The sequence below is a fragment of the Cyprinodon tularosa genome, unplaced genomic scaffold (assembly GCF_016077235.1).
Source record: "Cyprinodon tularosa strain WSP-4 unplaced genomic scaffold, ASM1607723v1 ctg5, whole genome shotgun sequence".
NCBI classification, from domain to species: domain Eukaryota; kingdom Metazoa; phylum Chordata; class Actinopteri; order Cyprinodontiformes; family Cyprinodontidae; genus Cyprinodon; species Cyprinodon tularosa.
In genome coordinates, this window is record NW_024039229.1 from 2,617,186 (window position 1) to 2,632,645 (window position 15,460).

The window sequence follows — 15,460 nt, forward strand, 5'->3', positions numbered from 1 at the left end:
TACGGTGATTTCTGCCTCTTCAGACGGGAAGAGGGGTGGTTGGTAGTCGATAGAAACCTCAAATGGGGAGAGACCTGTGGCGGCAGAGACACTGGAATTATGCACATATTCGATCCAAGGGAGAAGTTGACTCCAGTTCGTGGGATCTGAATCAGTGAGACGTGAGGCTGGCTTCCAACTCCTGATTCATGCGCTCTACTTGTCCATTGGATTGGGGGTGGTAACCGGAAGTGAGAGAGACGTTGGCCCCAAGAGCCGAGCAAAAACTTCTCCACACCTGGGAGATGAACTGTGGGCCGCGGTCAGACAGAATGTCCAGAGGTATTCCATGTAGTCGAAAAACATGCTTAACGAGGAGCTTAGCTTTCTGCAGTGCTGTAGGGAGTTTCCTCAAAGAGACAAGATGGCAGGCCTTGGAAAAATGATCTATAATAGTGAGAATGGTTGTCATACGTTTGGAGGTGGGAAGACCTGTGATGAAGTTGATGGCGATGTGAGACCAGGGTCGCTTGGGAATGCGCACTTTCATCTGGTTTGGTCTGCCGCGGTTTCCGTAGTGTCGTGAACGTGCGGGCGCGCGCTTTTAGGAAACCCTATACACTACTGTTTATGCTCTAAAAACATTCTAAATGACTTCATTTCGATTAAATTATGGACGCTACCCACTCAGGACACTTGGAATACATTGGACGAGCAGTATGGAGGAATATTGACAAGTTTTTTGTGGACTTTTATGGACCTTTCTGCCTCGGGCGCCATAGACCTCCATTATTTGAATGTCAGCAGACAGCAAGAAGCCTCCCAGATCTCCAGATGCATTTGAGATATCAAAAAAGTACTCCAGAGTGTTGTTCAGCATGGGGGTGAGTAGAAAATGAAGGCTAATCATGTTTTGGGTGTACTATTTCTTTAAGTATGTTGGTGTTAGTCCAAGGAGACATTTATATATTAGGATTATCAAATGATTGTTTCTCCGAACACTTAAAGGAGGCCAATCAGCTTTTGCATACAAATCATAACAATGTATCAAACGTCTACTACCAGTTATAAACCTTAAAGCATGATGATAAACAATATTCAATGATTTCAGACGTGGCAGGAATGTTGCTGCTACCAATTTACCTCTATCTTTGAGTCAGAAACACGATCCATTTCGATAATAAAACACAATCTTCATTTTTAATGTTCGTAATAGATTTGCTATGTGATTTTTAAAAGAAAGTTCATTATCTAGAATAAAACCAAGATATTTATAATTACTCACAAACTCAATTTGTGCACCTACTGCAGTGGTAAGAAATAAAGGGATTTCTGGTAGTTTAGCAGACTGTGAGAAAACCATTGCCTTAGTCTTATCCACTTTCAAAGCCAACTTCAAAGTTTGTAAAACGTGTTTGAACTACATTAAAAGCAGACTGTAAATACTGTAAGATACAGCACACACAGAGAGATGGAGAGTGTGTACTGTGATAATGATAAAGAGTTGCAGTACATTATTAAGTCATCTGCATAAACACAAGTTGACGCACAAGTTATTTATATAAATGGAGAATAAAAGTGGACCAAGAATTGAGCCTTGAGGTACGCCATTTAAAATAGCAATAGTAGAAGAGGTGAAACCAGCTACTTGGACTCTCTGGGTTCTGTTTAACAAGTAATCAGCTATCCACATGGTAGCTTGATGGGAGAGCCCAATTTTGTGTAGAATTTCAATTAAAAGTGTGTGATTTACTGTGTCAAATGCCTTTGATAGATCGATATACAAAGCAACACAATATTTTTTGTTATCAAGAGCCTGGATCGAATCATTAAAAACCTTTAAAGTTGCAGTAACAGTACTATGATTTTTTTCTAAAACCAGAGTGTGCATTTTGTAAAATACTAAAATATTCTTTCAGTCATGATTTATGGACATTACAATCTAAAGGGAAGCGTTATCTACTGATCAGATCTTATAATACATTGAAAGGGTGGAGTCAGAGTAAAAACAATATGCATGCCTAGGAGAAGGCCAGAGGCTGGAACTTGGAGGGAATTTTGCTGGGAGCTGCAGGGGAGTAGGCTGCCATTCAGCTGGCATTTGACTGGGAAGGGCGATTATGAATGGCTCCTACTGTAGATAATGGTATTGAAGGTGGGACTGAAGGATTCTCAGCATAAGTTTCTGCGGAATCCATGTGCTGCAGGATGTAGTGAAGAGCAATGTTTATTGCATTATGTTCAGACCTGTTGGCTCCCACAGATCCTGAAGTGGCTTCCAAAAACCCCCATTGTGTGCTATTGTTTTTTTTGTTTTTTTTTGGCTTTTTTTTTTGGATCATTTTGTCTCTGGCCCTAAAATGAAACAATAATTGCTTGATTATTACAATAATCAGGGGAACAGGGTCTGAAAAGAAAGGGACTGAGAGATAAGCAGAGGCCTTTTCATGGTTGTTTTCTATGTAGTTTTTTCAATGCTTTAAAATAATTATATATATACACATTCAAACACACATTATGTATATATATATATATATATATATATATATATATATATATATATATATGTGTGTGTGTGTGTGTGTGTGTGTAATGTGTGTATATAATACATGTGTGTATATAATCTGTCAAGGACATTGACTCTGGGAACATTGTTTCACAGGCTTATTTCGCACAAACGGGCATATGCAAATACTGGTAGAAACACTTCTCAGCGACACTTCTGCTTCAAAAAGATCAAAGCCGTATCAAGCAGTCTGCCTTGAGCCCAACATCACTACCTTGCCCCTGTTAAATACTCTTATTCGCTTAAGGTCTCTGGACAATAACCTCCTACCCTGCTTGTTGAACTAGTCTGTTTGCCTCATCCCCTGTCTGGATTGTTCTGTGTATGACCCAAGCCTGTCCCTCTGCAAACCTCTGCCTGGTGAGTGCACCTCCTGTTACCAATTCAGTAACTCCTCTGGATATCAGAATCCCCCTTTTTCTTGACCAGGGGTCGGCAACCCAAACTGCTCAAAGAGCCATATTGGACCAAAAAAACAGAAATATAATCTGTCTGGAGCCGCAAAAATGTAAAAGTCTTATATGCCTCGTATGGCAACGTACCACCATCCCACAGTGCCACCCTCTGGTCAGAGGTGCACATGGCATGTGTGAATTCATACCTTACAAGACAAATTTCCTTGACTCTTTAAGAGTGCAGGCTGATATTCCACGTTTCATCTTCACTGAGATGAAACAATATAACCAGTGATGACTCACAAGGGCTTCACACTTTTATCAGTAAAAGTCACACTAACATTTTCTTTAGGCATGCCTGTATGTACTCTTGTGCGAGCAAACAGAATAGACAAAGACTGCTGGATAAGGTTTCCAAAGGTCTTCAAAAGAACTGAGAAAAAGTCCAGTTGCTTTCCAATTTATGCGTGTTGTGATTTACTTTCAGATTAAGTTGACATACCAATATATTCCACACTTGAAATGCGGTTGAGGGCCACAAAAATCATCATTTAGATTTAGACACATTTTATTGTCATTTTGTATGCACAGTGTGTATACAAAACAAAATTTTGTTGCATACAGCTTACAACAGTGTAATTAGATTGCAGTTTAGGTAAGATAAACATTACCAATACAAAGTGCGGCAGTGATCAGAATTTAACAATGTAGGAGAAAAAAGAAAACAGTTTAAATAACGGTGCAAAAGGGCATTAGTGTAAAAAAGATCAGTAAAGTGCAACACTAACAGGCCCTTTCAATTTTATTTGACTTGGCATTGATGAAGATCAAGTTTATTAGGTCAAGTTTATTAGATCAAGTAGATTAGTTTGCTCCATGTTTTCTATTTTGTAGTATTTTCTAGATTTATTTTAGTGCTCAGGTTTTTCTTTGTTGTTCTCTGTTGCCCTCTTGTGTGTGGTCCTTTCCCCTCGGCTTCCTCGTTGTCTCTTCTCACACCTGCTCCTTATCAGCTCGTTAGCCCAGCCTTTGTTTCAGTCAGCCATAAATGCTCTCCCTCTGCTGTCACTCTTGGCTGGTTCCTTGTCGTTGTTGGCTTCTCATGCTGTTGTCTCATCCTGTTCACAGGATTATTGCTAAAAAAAAAATTAAAAAAAGGCAGGTTTTGTTTTGCAGAGATATTAATATTCAGTTTAAATACATTTTACAGATCCTAGTATTTTCAACAAGCGAATGGTTGTTGTTACCCTGTCATGTCATTATTATGAAATGTTACTTTTATCTTATTATAGCCTGCACCTCATGCTCCACCTTTGTTCTGTCCCACATGTAACATTCATCTGGTGAACAAAAATAAAGATAGATTTTTTTCTTTTCAAGAAATATCAAATAACTTGTTTACAAGTAAATAACTTAGAAAAGACTTAGAGAGGCAATTGGCAACTGTTTTCCACTCAATCAGCTCCAACTTTACTTAACCTGCTGATTCTAAACAGCTTTCTGAGCTTTCTAAGGTACTTTTCCACAAACAATAAAACCACATAGTGCAGCAGGAGCCAGTAGCTCCTTAAACCAAAATCCTTCATTAGACCAGAACTTTCCAACTGTAATGCTTCAAGCTTAATCCTCATCTGTTAAGACAAATTATAAAAAGTTTAATTTATTAAAATCTCAGTCACCATCCCGAGAATAACATACTGGAAATATTCACGAGATGAAATTTTAAGTTTAAGGATAAACAACATCAAGCTATGGTCTCCAACCCTGGTCCTCAAGATCTACTGTCCTACAGATTTTAGATGCATCCCTGCTTCAACACAGCTGAATCAAATGAATGGCTTGAAAAGGTAATCAATCATTTGATTCAGCTGTGTTGAAGCAGGGATGCATCTAAAATCTGTAGGACAGTAGATCTTGAGGACCAGGGTTGGAGACCACTGAGCTAAAGGCTTTAATAAAATCAAATAGTAAACATTTCTGAATATAACCCAACTCTAAAATAAAAAAAACTTTAATTTCAAATTGGTATTTAATGTAGAAAAAAAGGGTGTTCTGCTCACCATTATTTCTCCTAACCCAAAAAAAGATTCCAGCAATTCCAATAAGAATTAATCCTCCAACACCTCCGGCAACATGAGCGACTGGAAACTCTGAAGGAGAAGCTAAGGAGATCCACAAACAAGAGTCACTTTAAAATCTACAGAAATCCCAGAATGCATAAATAAAAGGGCTCCAGAACTTAGGGTAAGCTTTTAATATTTCAAAACTAAAAATGAGAAAAATGTTCAATGATGAGTTTAAGAGTTAATAAAATAGACTGTAAAAGAACCAGAATAACAAAAAAGACAGACATCCTATAAACCACTCCATACTTAATAAGATTGCTTTTACCGGGAGTAACTACAGCTAGGAGTACATATGATAAGGTGCTATGACCACTAGCAGCTTATGTGAACACAAAGATCATAATAATTCCACATGCATTTTTCAAAGGTTTCAAGAAATGGACAAACATATTAATTTTATGGAATTTAACAAGGGGAAAATTATGAGTAGTCAAAAAAAAAAAAGTTAGTCAAAGCCGCTTCAAAACTGCAGCTTTTTGGTGTTGGAGTCTGAAGTGCTCACTGTTTATCAAAGGTGTAGAAACAGAGGGTGTCGTGTAATGATCTAATGATTGAGCGGCCTCCTTGGAGCAAAGACTTGGATTTTATTACTGATGCTTATTTATTTATCTTCGAAGATTTATCAGCATATAAAGGATTAAAACAACCCTTACCCCAATTTGTACGGATTGTGGATTTATCCAATTTGACAATGATGTTGTCGTTAAAACCAGAGAACTTAAACACACAGTCATATCTATTCCAGTCTTCAGGCTGGACAGATGAAACATTGAACTCAACACTCATCTGGAAGGTTCCATCATTGTTTGCAAGGATCTCTCCTTTCTCCACACCCTCATGAATCTCTTTTCCATCTCTTCTCCAGAAAATGTCAGCAGTTTCGGGGTAGAAACCTGTAGCATGGCAGGTCAACATAGAGGTGGGAGTCCTCTGGAGCAGAGACACAGAGGGTCTTTCTATTTAAGAAAAAAATTATAATAAAAAAGATGATCTTTGTAATACATTTGCAGATTCTGTTGTTGCTGCATTTAAATTATATCATAAATATACCTTTCTTCTGCAGAAAGCTCCTCCCATAATGAAGATATTTCTTTAACCAGTCGGGACATATATAGTTGTAAAAATGTTTATACTGTTCTAATCTAGCTTTCATGGTGTCCCATGTGAGTTTTGTGAGTACAGCTTGTGGTTTGGGAGCAATCCATGTCAGGGTCTTCAGGTCCAGGGCTAAGAAGTCTTCCCCATTATAACCATACAGCTCATATCCTGTAATTTCTCCAGTCTCCTCATCCCACTCACAGCCATTCATTCTCTGCAAAATGTAGGGACCTTAAAGAAAAAAAAAAACTTAAGCAACATAAGAGGGCACACTAACCTTACACATAAAAAAAAGGAAAACAGTTAATCGAAATCATTAAAAAATAAATGTTTCCAAGACAGGAACAGAGTTTAACATCTCATATATGTACCACCAAATTGAATTTAACAAGAAAATAAATAAAAGAAGATAAACATTTACTGTTTTGTTTTGTTTTTTCAGTTTGAGGTAAGAGAGACAATATCAAACTTATGAATAAGGAAAAAGGTTTATTATGAGATTAAATGCCGCCTTTTTTGCAAGGATTATATTTGCTCTTTTCGAAAACCTAGGACGCGTCCTTAGAAGGCCAGATTCGAAGGACTATTATGTCATAGTGCGGCGCAGAGATCTGGTCAGATTCCAAGAGTCCTCGTTATGCGACCTTAAAATGCCTCCTTCTTTTTCAGGTTTGAAGGACGGGTCCGATGTATCCTCGGAATCCTTGGTTTACCCAGGATTCATTGCGAGACCAAGCAAGCCGGGATTTGCTCCGTGATCAGAGGAAAGGTTACTATGCGCCGAACAGTGGTGAAAATTTGAAGTTCAGTTTAATATAATACAAGTATGTGAATAGTTCCGTCTGAAATTAATGAAAATAGTTGTTTTAATGGTCAGATATGTGGCGGTAATGTTTGATTTATCTATAGGTTTTTATCTGTTACTATGTAAATGTTTTTGGCCGTAATTTAAGGACAGATTCTAATAGGTCTGCAGGGTGGGGACTATAAATCTGATAGTTAAATTTTTTATTGCTGTTTTGCACATTATGCTTAACTAAGTATTTTTTGTTGTTGAATATTAGAGATTTTGCAGATATATATTTTTTATACATACATTGTTTAGATTTACTTATATATTTCTACCCCTTTTATAGAATAGAAAATCCCTTTATTGTCCCACAATGGGCAAATTTATAGCAGCAGAAAGTTTATTGAAAATGGTCACACAAATGAGGACCTTAGAAAAATGTATAAGAATAAAATAAGAGGGAAGAGTTAAAATATAAACAATACAATTCTATAAAGTGTTTAACAATATAAAACTGGAGAATAAATAACCACTATGCAGCTATGGACATTTTTACAGTAATGATATTTGAAATTAGCAACAACATCAGAAAAGTGCAGAATGACAGCAGCATTTTATTTAACTGACTAAGGTTTCTATCATTACATTTGATTTTATTTGTTCCTGCTCCCGGTGGTTAGTGCCTTTATTCCACTCTGGATTCTTGTGAGTGTAGTCTTTGTTCACTTTATAATAAAAAAAGAAAGAAATAAACAAACAGTTTTGAAAACTTCGATTTTCATTCTTTTCCTGCTTTGTGTGTCAACTTCCATGGTTGCTAAGCAACAGAGCATACGGTAAAACCCGCCGAAGGATAGATCTGTTCGAATTTACAGCCAAAACTCTTCCGGTCTCCTTATTTTCAAGGACTTCGAAGGATCCAGTCTAGGTAGACCGCGTCCTTGGAGGATGCAGCCCAGGTTTTCGAACAGAGCCATTGTTTCATACTGTTGTTTTACAAAACGCCTCTAGGTGGTGCTGCATTCAAGCCATGAAAAATAAGCTAATAAAGCATCCAAGCACTTCAGTTAAAGAAAGGATGTAAAAGTATCTGGAAAGAAGACAAAAGCCTCTTTTCTTTAGTATCCAACAGCCACCAATAGATTTATGTTTTTGATTTTGTTGTTTTCATATACATATAATGTTTAGACTATTATTGAGAGTTGTCTCTAATTGTTCTAAAGACTTCATTGATTTTTTTTTTTTTTGGCTGCATGTGTGTTTGTGTGCTGAATTTATAATAAATTCATAAAACTAAAAACTAAACTTTTGTGAACCTGTTTCACATGATTAATGATGACAGTTATAGTGTACCTTGTAACAGGAGACGCTGGCTCCCTTTCAGAGTCACATTACACCATAAAATGATTAATAAATGTTAATCTTTCAGTTTTACCTGAAACATGCTATTCGTTTCACTATGCTTTTAAAATCCTACATACGCTGTTCACAAAATGATGCTAATCTGTAATTCATTCTTATGTGTGTATTTTCAGTTCATAAAGCCCCAGCCACACCTTGACGATTTAGCCAGGCTGATGTACGAAAAATCTGGCAAAAACTGGGATAAGTTGAAGTTATGAGCATGCTGAAGTACTCTGATGCATACTGAAACATGCTGGCACACGTTGACATACAGCAAGAAGGTATGCCAGCGTATGCTCATTTATGGGCCATAAGTTCCAGGTAAGTTATCTGATGGTTGACATTAGGGCTGGGCGATATAGAAAAAAAGCTTATCGATAAAAAAATTGCATATTGATCGATATTGATAATTATTGAAAAGATTTGAAACCATATTTTATGTGCAGCTCTGCCTGGACTTTTTATGATATTGCTAAATGATTTAATTTTAGTAAAGAACACAAACACAGACTTCCAATTAAATATTTATTTAACCAACTTTTTTAACCATAACAATTGTTTTAAAGAAAAATAACTTAGGAGACGTGAGTTATGTTATTAAATACTGACAAAGAATAAACTTAAGTGACCAGAAAAGTGACCAAAATAAATATAACAAATAAATAAATAGAATACCCTATTTGTGTGGGAATAGTACACCACCAGCTTGTGGTAATTAAAAGATTGTAGGACTAGGCTACCATGTAAACTCCCCTTAACAAGAACAAAAACCCAAACAAAAATCAACTCACCCTTTAACCTAGCATTTCTATTGGGTATTTTTTCTCAACCCTATTCTTCTAGAGGTGCTGCTGGCACCTCGTTATGGTTCAGCTTAGTTTCCTGCTTTAACCTGAGTTATTACTTTATAGTTGCTGGCTCCTCAGCATTTTTCTCTCAATTGTTAGAACTACGTGGGAAACTGCCCAGAACTGAATAAATATATATATATATATTTATTAGGGGTGGAACGGTTCACGAAATCCACGGTTCAGTTCGATTCACGGTTTCTGGTCACGGTTTTCGGTTCGGTTCGATACATGTTGATTGTTACACCGAAATCCAAAAAAATTATGGAATTAATGAAAACATCCCCCCAAAAATAATGGATTGTAATTATTTTAAATGATCAGCAGAAACCCTGGATCATTTCCGTACGTTTTGCTGCTTTGAATTTAATCATCTCGCGCATGCTCTCTACCATCTCCAAGGAACTCAGAGCGGAGCGGACGGGAGCCACAGTCGGGGCTGTAGGCTTTGCTTTGAGCAGGCGGTCTGGAGCGCAGCGGGGCACTGATGGAGTATGTGGGATTTCGGGGCAAGCACTTTATACTGAAACCTAAAGCCAATATAAGCGAAGAAAACATGTTTATTAAAAAGCTCCTTACCTTCAGTGAGGTTTAAACGTTGCTTCAAGCCATTCACGTCTGCTCTCAATAAATGTTGACTTCGAAGACACTTCTTAGAATACCACTCCAGGTGGTTGGGATCCTTTTCAAACAGTTCCATCATCCAGTCTTGTTTGGGCTTGGCGGTCTTGATGTTGCTGTCATAATATCCCACCTGAACTTCATTTACTGTTGCATCCCCAACAAACTCTGGAAAGCCTGGGACTCCGTAGGTAGCAGTACGGAAATATCTCAGGGAATGCTTCACTGAAGGGTAAAAATTAGCATATTTGGTTGTTGTTTTACAAGGGTACCTATACTTTCCCTTATATAAAAATGCAAATTACAGAAAAGTTAATTAAATTCACCAATTAAAGTCACTAAATGAGATACATTCTATGGATTCATCAGTAACAGACTGATACTTAAAAGTTTTGATTTATATGAATCATTCTACTGCTGAAGACTTTCCACTCATAATAAAAACATGACATTTAAAACAGCCATCTATTTTCTGTCATGCTTATCCCAAGTGGGGCCACAAGGGGTGCTGTTGCCTATCTCCAGTTGTCTATGGGAGAAAGGCGTGGTACACCCTGGACAGGTTGCCAGTAAATCGCAGGGCAACACAGAGACAAAAACTGTTCAAACACACACTCCCAGCCCCATACTACTATCCCAGCTAAGGACAATTTAGAGAAACCAATTAACCTAACAGCCATGTTTTTCGACTATAGGAGGAAGCCAGAGTACCTGGAAAGAATGTCCATGCATAAAGACCCCGGGCCGGGATTTGCACCCAGAACCTTCTTGCTGCAAGTTAGCGGTGCTACCCACTGCATCACTGAGGAGCCCAACATTTAAAACAGGAATATGAAATCCAGAGGTGTAAAGAGTACTAAAAAATTGTAATTGAGTAAAAGTATCTTTACTTTGCCTGAATTTTACTCAGAGTAAAAGTAAAATTACCCATCTCAAATTTTACTCAAGTGAAAGTACAAAATTACTTCATTTAAAATGTAATTTGAGTAAAAGTTACTTAGTTACTTTGAGTTATTTAATGCAAAAAAAGGATGAGTCATGAATCGAATTGAGCACAAGGTGTTTTAATCGATTTCAAGGCGTATTTCAGTGGACATCCGCACTTGCAAAAGATCAGCTGGGCTAAAGAACATACTTCCCCATAGCACAAGGACAGTCACAACCTGTACCATAAAGTGCAAACAATTTTAAATCCTACTGTCCAACAATAAAGAAATTTTAACTACATTTTAAAGTATTCAAATTGATTGCCCAAAAGATACAAGAAATCAAACTAAAATGCCACAGGATCCCACTGTTCACAATAAAACAAAATTCTGACAGGATCCAACAATTTAAAAGAAAGTCCTCACAGGATCTAACTTAAAAATTCAGTGTCCACAGGAACTCACACAACTGCCCCAAATCTACAACTTTAGACCGGTAAAGCTCTTGTTCAATTTCAGCAGTAGCTGATTTTGTTGGGATCCTGAGGCTTGCCCACCAGAGGGCGCCGAGGATCCTCTTCTGTTATATGTTTTCTGTTAAGGACTGGGGTTACTGTTGGGATCTGGAGATCTACCATCTGTCTCCAGCAGAGAGCGCTGTGTGTCTCCTGGGCTGGAGCCTCCCGCACACCTGAAGCTCATCAACCCATCAGGAGACCTTCCTACATAAGCAGCAGTCAGACCTTCCTTCGATGCCGGAGTGTTGACCAAGTTTGAAAACCTGACCAAAGTCTGAAGCTCTGGATGAGCTTTACCTGGAAACCTGCCTGCCTGCCCAAGGAAGCCAAACCTGAAGGTCTTAGTCTGGATTCCTCCTTCAGCTCTCAGGGAAGAGCTAGGAACAACCCACGTCAGAGTCTCACTAACCAGAAGCTAGACGCTGCTGCTGCTGAGCTCTCTGCTACTTCCACAATCTCTGGACCCAACCGGTTTTCCCATCTCAAGGATCTGTCAGAACCTCTTCAAGGTACATTCAGGAATTACTCACTCGTCAAACGATCTAACTGCCTGGCTAATCAAACTCTCATCCCTTCAGATATCTGTGAAACCAGTCCTGGACCTGTACCAGAACCAGTCCATATTACTCTGTATGTTTCCTCCTTAATAAACATTGTTAAATTTTCCTCTGTCTCAAGTTTGGTGTTCTGCATGTGGGTTAAGTCCATTAGCCAATCATGACAGAATTTCAAAGTTTTTTGCTGTAAGTTTTGCTCTCTTTGCTGTGAAGAGCAACCCGGCTGAACTAAAAAGCCTCTCACAGGCAGCTGAGTCTGGAAGGCCTGTGTTGAGTTTCAGAGACAGCTTCTTAATGTTTGGGAAGGAGTTCAACAGTTTAATGCTGAACCTGAAGTTCACAGAACACCAGAGAGAGATGGGGGAAGGAACCGGATGAGTGCGAGCAGGAGGACCTTCAGGTCCATGATGAAATAGGGCTGGGCGATATAGAAAAAAAGCTTATCGATAAAAAAAAAATGCATATTGATCGATATCGATAATTATTGAAAAGATTTGAAACCATATTTTATGTGCAGCTCTGCCTGGACTTTTTATAATATTGCTAAATGATTTAATTTTATTAAAAAACACAAACACAGACTTCAAATTAAATCTTTATTTAACCAACTTTTTTAACCATAACAGAATTGTTTTAAAGAAAAATAACTTAGGAGACCTGGGTTATGTTATTAAATACTGACAAAGAATAAACTAAAGTGACCAGAAAAGTGACCAAAATAAATATAACAAATAAATGCCCCCCACCGCCGCCGCCCCCCCGTTTCCTGCTTTAACCTGAGTTATTACTTTGAAGTTGCTGGCCCCTCAGCATTTTTATCTCAATTGTTAGAACTACATCGGAAACTGCCCAGAACTGAAAATATATATATTTTCCTGAAATTCCCGAAGATTCCTCGGAGGAGAGCCGCGCCGGGGCCAACACAGCTCGTACTCCTGCGGGTGTGAGCGGCTGAGATGATAAAAAAAAAAAAAAAGTTGGTTGTGTTATCAGACTTCGTTTTCACTGGTTCCCTACACATTTTATAGATGACTGTGGTTTGTTTTTTGGTCCGACTTGCCATGACCGAAATACTGCCAAATTGGCGAACTACAAAAACCCTTCTTTGAAACAATTTCCTCCGCCTCTCCTTGCTGCGACATCTTCATGTGCTCTGTGTTGTGGTTTGAGAGGGCGGCGCTTGGTGACGGCGTGCCTGGGTCCGCGATTGTGATTGGTTGGGAGGAAGTAGTGACTAGCATAAACCTACATGCTAGGCTACAATGAGAAGGAAGGAAAACTGCGTTTCTTTTTTATCGAACTTTTATCGACTCTCTTTTTTTCTATTGCACCACACGTCTATCGATCAATATATATCGTTATTGAATTATCGCCTAGCCCTATGATGAAACCATCATAACATTCTATTTTATTTATCGCCTCATTAAAATAAATACCTGTAATGCTTGCATTCCCAACTCAGTCATACTTTTGATATTCCGAACTAGATTATTCTAAGCAACTGCTAACAAGCCAAGACCTCGCTTATACATAAATAATAAATAAACAGTTTGGGATGTCGGAGACAAAAACATATGCGCTAACTTACCGCCACATGTTTTCGTAAATTGGATGTTGATGTTTTAAAAGCCGAAAGCTCAGTTTTGCTGGCCAGGTACATGTTGCACTGCATCATCACATTGTTCCCCTTTGTGCATTTGAAAACAATTAATCCGTCCAGATATGGCCAAGGGTTTTTCTGGCTTTCGTCTCCAGAATGTGTTTCCTCATCCATACTCTCTGTGTCGTAATTAGCAACTGCCATCTTCTAAAGCTCAGCACTGGATTATGAGACAATACAAAGGGTAATTGCAAGGCAGGGTCGCGCATTAAGTTTTGGTTCCGTGACACAGGGGTTTAAATTTCGGGCCGCATTTAATTTTTTCACCAGTATTTTTTTTTTTTTTACTCAGTACGTGAGGACGTTTTACCTAGGTTAAAATTTACTGGAGTAAAAGTAAAATTACATATTTCAAAAACTACTCAGAAAATTACAAATTACTCATAAAAAGTACTCAATTACAGTAACGTGAGTAAATGCAATTCGTTACTTTCCACCCCTGATGAAATCTGACCAGCAGAAAGAAATATTTTAAATATTTAGATACCTTCTTAAATACAGCTGTTCTCAAAATGTACTTTTTATCTGACAACCAAGCTCTAAATAGAATACATTTTCTAATTGATTCAATATGGCTGTATAGATCAGCCTGATGTACCATTTTGAGATAAAATTAATTAAAGTTGACTGACTGGTTTTATTTCAAAACACTCTCAGTCTGCTGAAAAAATTGCTTTGTAACTGTGAAATACTTTTACTTGAAAATATTCTTGAAATTATTTTCATTTTTAGCCACTTTTTAAAGTATTCTTAACAATATCAAAATAAGCAAACAGCTTCCTATTTTTATTTAACTGATAAAAACCAAATCAGATTATCAAAGAGTTACTGCTTAAAACTCTTTTTTTTTCTTCTTCCTGTAACTTAAGTTATTTTTTTATAATTACATTTTACTTTCGCTTATCCTCTGAGAGCAAGTAGGCTGTCTATGAAATACTTAACATTTCATTCACGTGATTTAAGATGTTCCTCAGGAAGTTGAGCACATTATCATGAAATATGAAGCACATATCAAGGAGATTAAAGTCCTGAAAAGTAAAATATAATAGAGGATAGAAGCACAAAAACAAATATAAGTAAGATAACCAGCGTCAGTGTTGGAAGGAGATAAAAGAAAAGGGTTTGACTCTTAATTAGAAAAGGAAACTATCAGTTCGTTGCAATATTTTTATACAATTTAAAATCAGCTATTTAAAACAAAGTCTTACTTTAATATGCAAATTGAAAAAAATAAAGCAGGGCAAAGAAAGTCTTTATCTTTTTTAGAAAGAGCATTTTACAGGGAGCAGCAATAGTAGACAGGTAGTGATGGCAGCCAGCTGGGTCTAGATATAAAACTAGTTTAATAAGCTGTTAGATTTCAGACTCTCGCTAATAGATCTTATAAAATGTTTTAGTAACTTACCTGCTGCCACATTATGTATAAATATTCCCAACAGAACCACGAAACACTTCAGCTTCTTCATGATTCCTCATCTAGACTTTCAAAAAATTAACTTGATTTCCGAGCTGATCTGTTGTTCTCCTTTCCACTGCTAGAGACATAAGGCTGGAACATCAACCTTTACTTAACCAATGAGAATCCAGCTTTAATGTCAACGTCACTTGAACCAGCAAGGTTACTAATGAAACAGAAATTAAAATATCACATGGAGAGACAGAGAGGTAGGACTAAATGGTAATATTATCATTTTTATTTCAGAAAATCAGCTGTTTCTAAAATCTTGTGAAAGGCTTTGATCAAATGTAAAAATCACCTAATATTTTTAGCTGATATAAAATGTTCTATTATTGTTGTTTTCTTCTGCATATATATATATATATATATATATATATATATATATATATATATATATATGTATATATATATATATATATATATATATATATATATATATATATATATATATATATATATATATATATATATATATATATATATATATATATATATATATATATATATATATAT

General features: G+C 37.1%; 1 protein-coding gene across 1 annotated transcript; it reads right to left on the reverse strand.

Annotated features, from left to right (window-relative positions):
- Positions 1–3,784: 3,784 nt before the first annotated feature.
- On the reverse strand, positions 3,785–14,905 carry LOC119795113 (major histocompatibility complex class I-related gene protein-like). Its single transcript, XM_038302936.1, has 6 exons — positions 14,894–14,905; positions 9,786–10,110; positions 6,117–6,395; positions 5,720–6,022; positions 5,001–5,102; positions 3,785–4,076 (listed from the first exon to the last, which is right to left on the reverse strand). The coding sequence occupies exons 1-6, from the start codon at positions 14,903–14,905 to the stop codon at positions 4,063–4,065; spliced, it is 1,035 nt and encodes a 344-aa protein (XP_038158864.1). The 3' UTR covers positions 3,785–4,062.
- Between the last annotated feature and the right edge of the window lie 555 nt (positions 14,906–15,460).

Coding starts and splice junctions, on each gene's coding strand:
- LOC119795113 (XM_038302936.1), bottom strand. Junction 6,396..9,785: donor ACGTTTAAACCTCACTGAAG/GTAAGGAGCTTT, acceptor TTTTTCTTTAAG/GTCCCTACATTTTGCAGAGA. Junction 5,103..5,719: donor CACAATCCGTACAAATTGGG/GTAAGGGTTGTT, acceptor GGATCTCCTTAG/CTTCTCCTTCAGAGTTTCCA.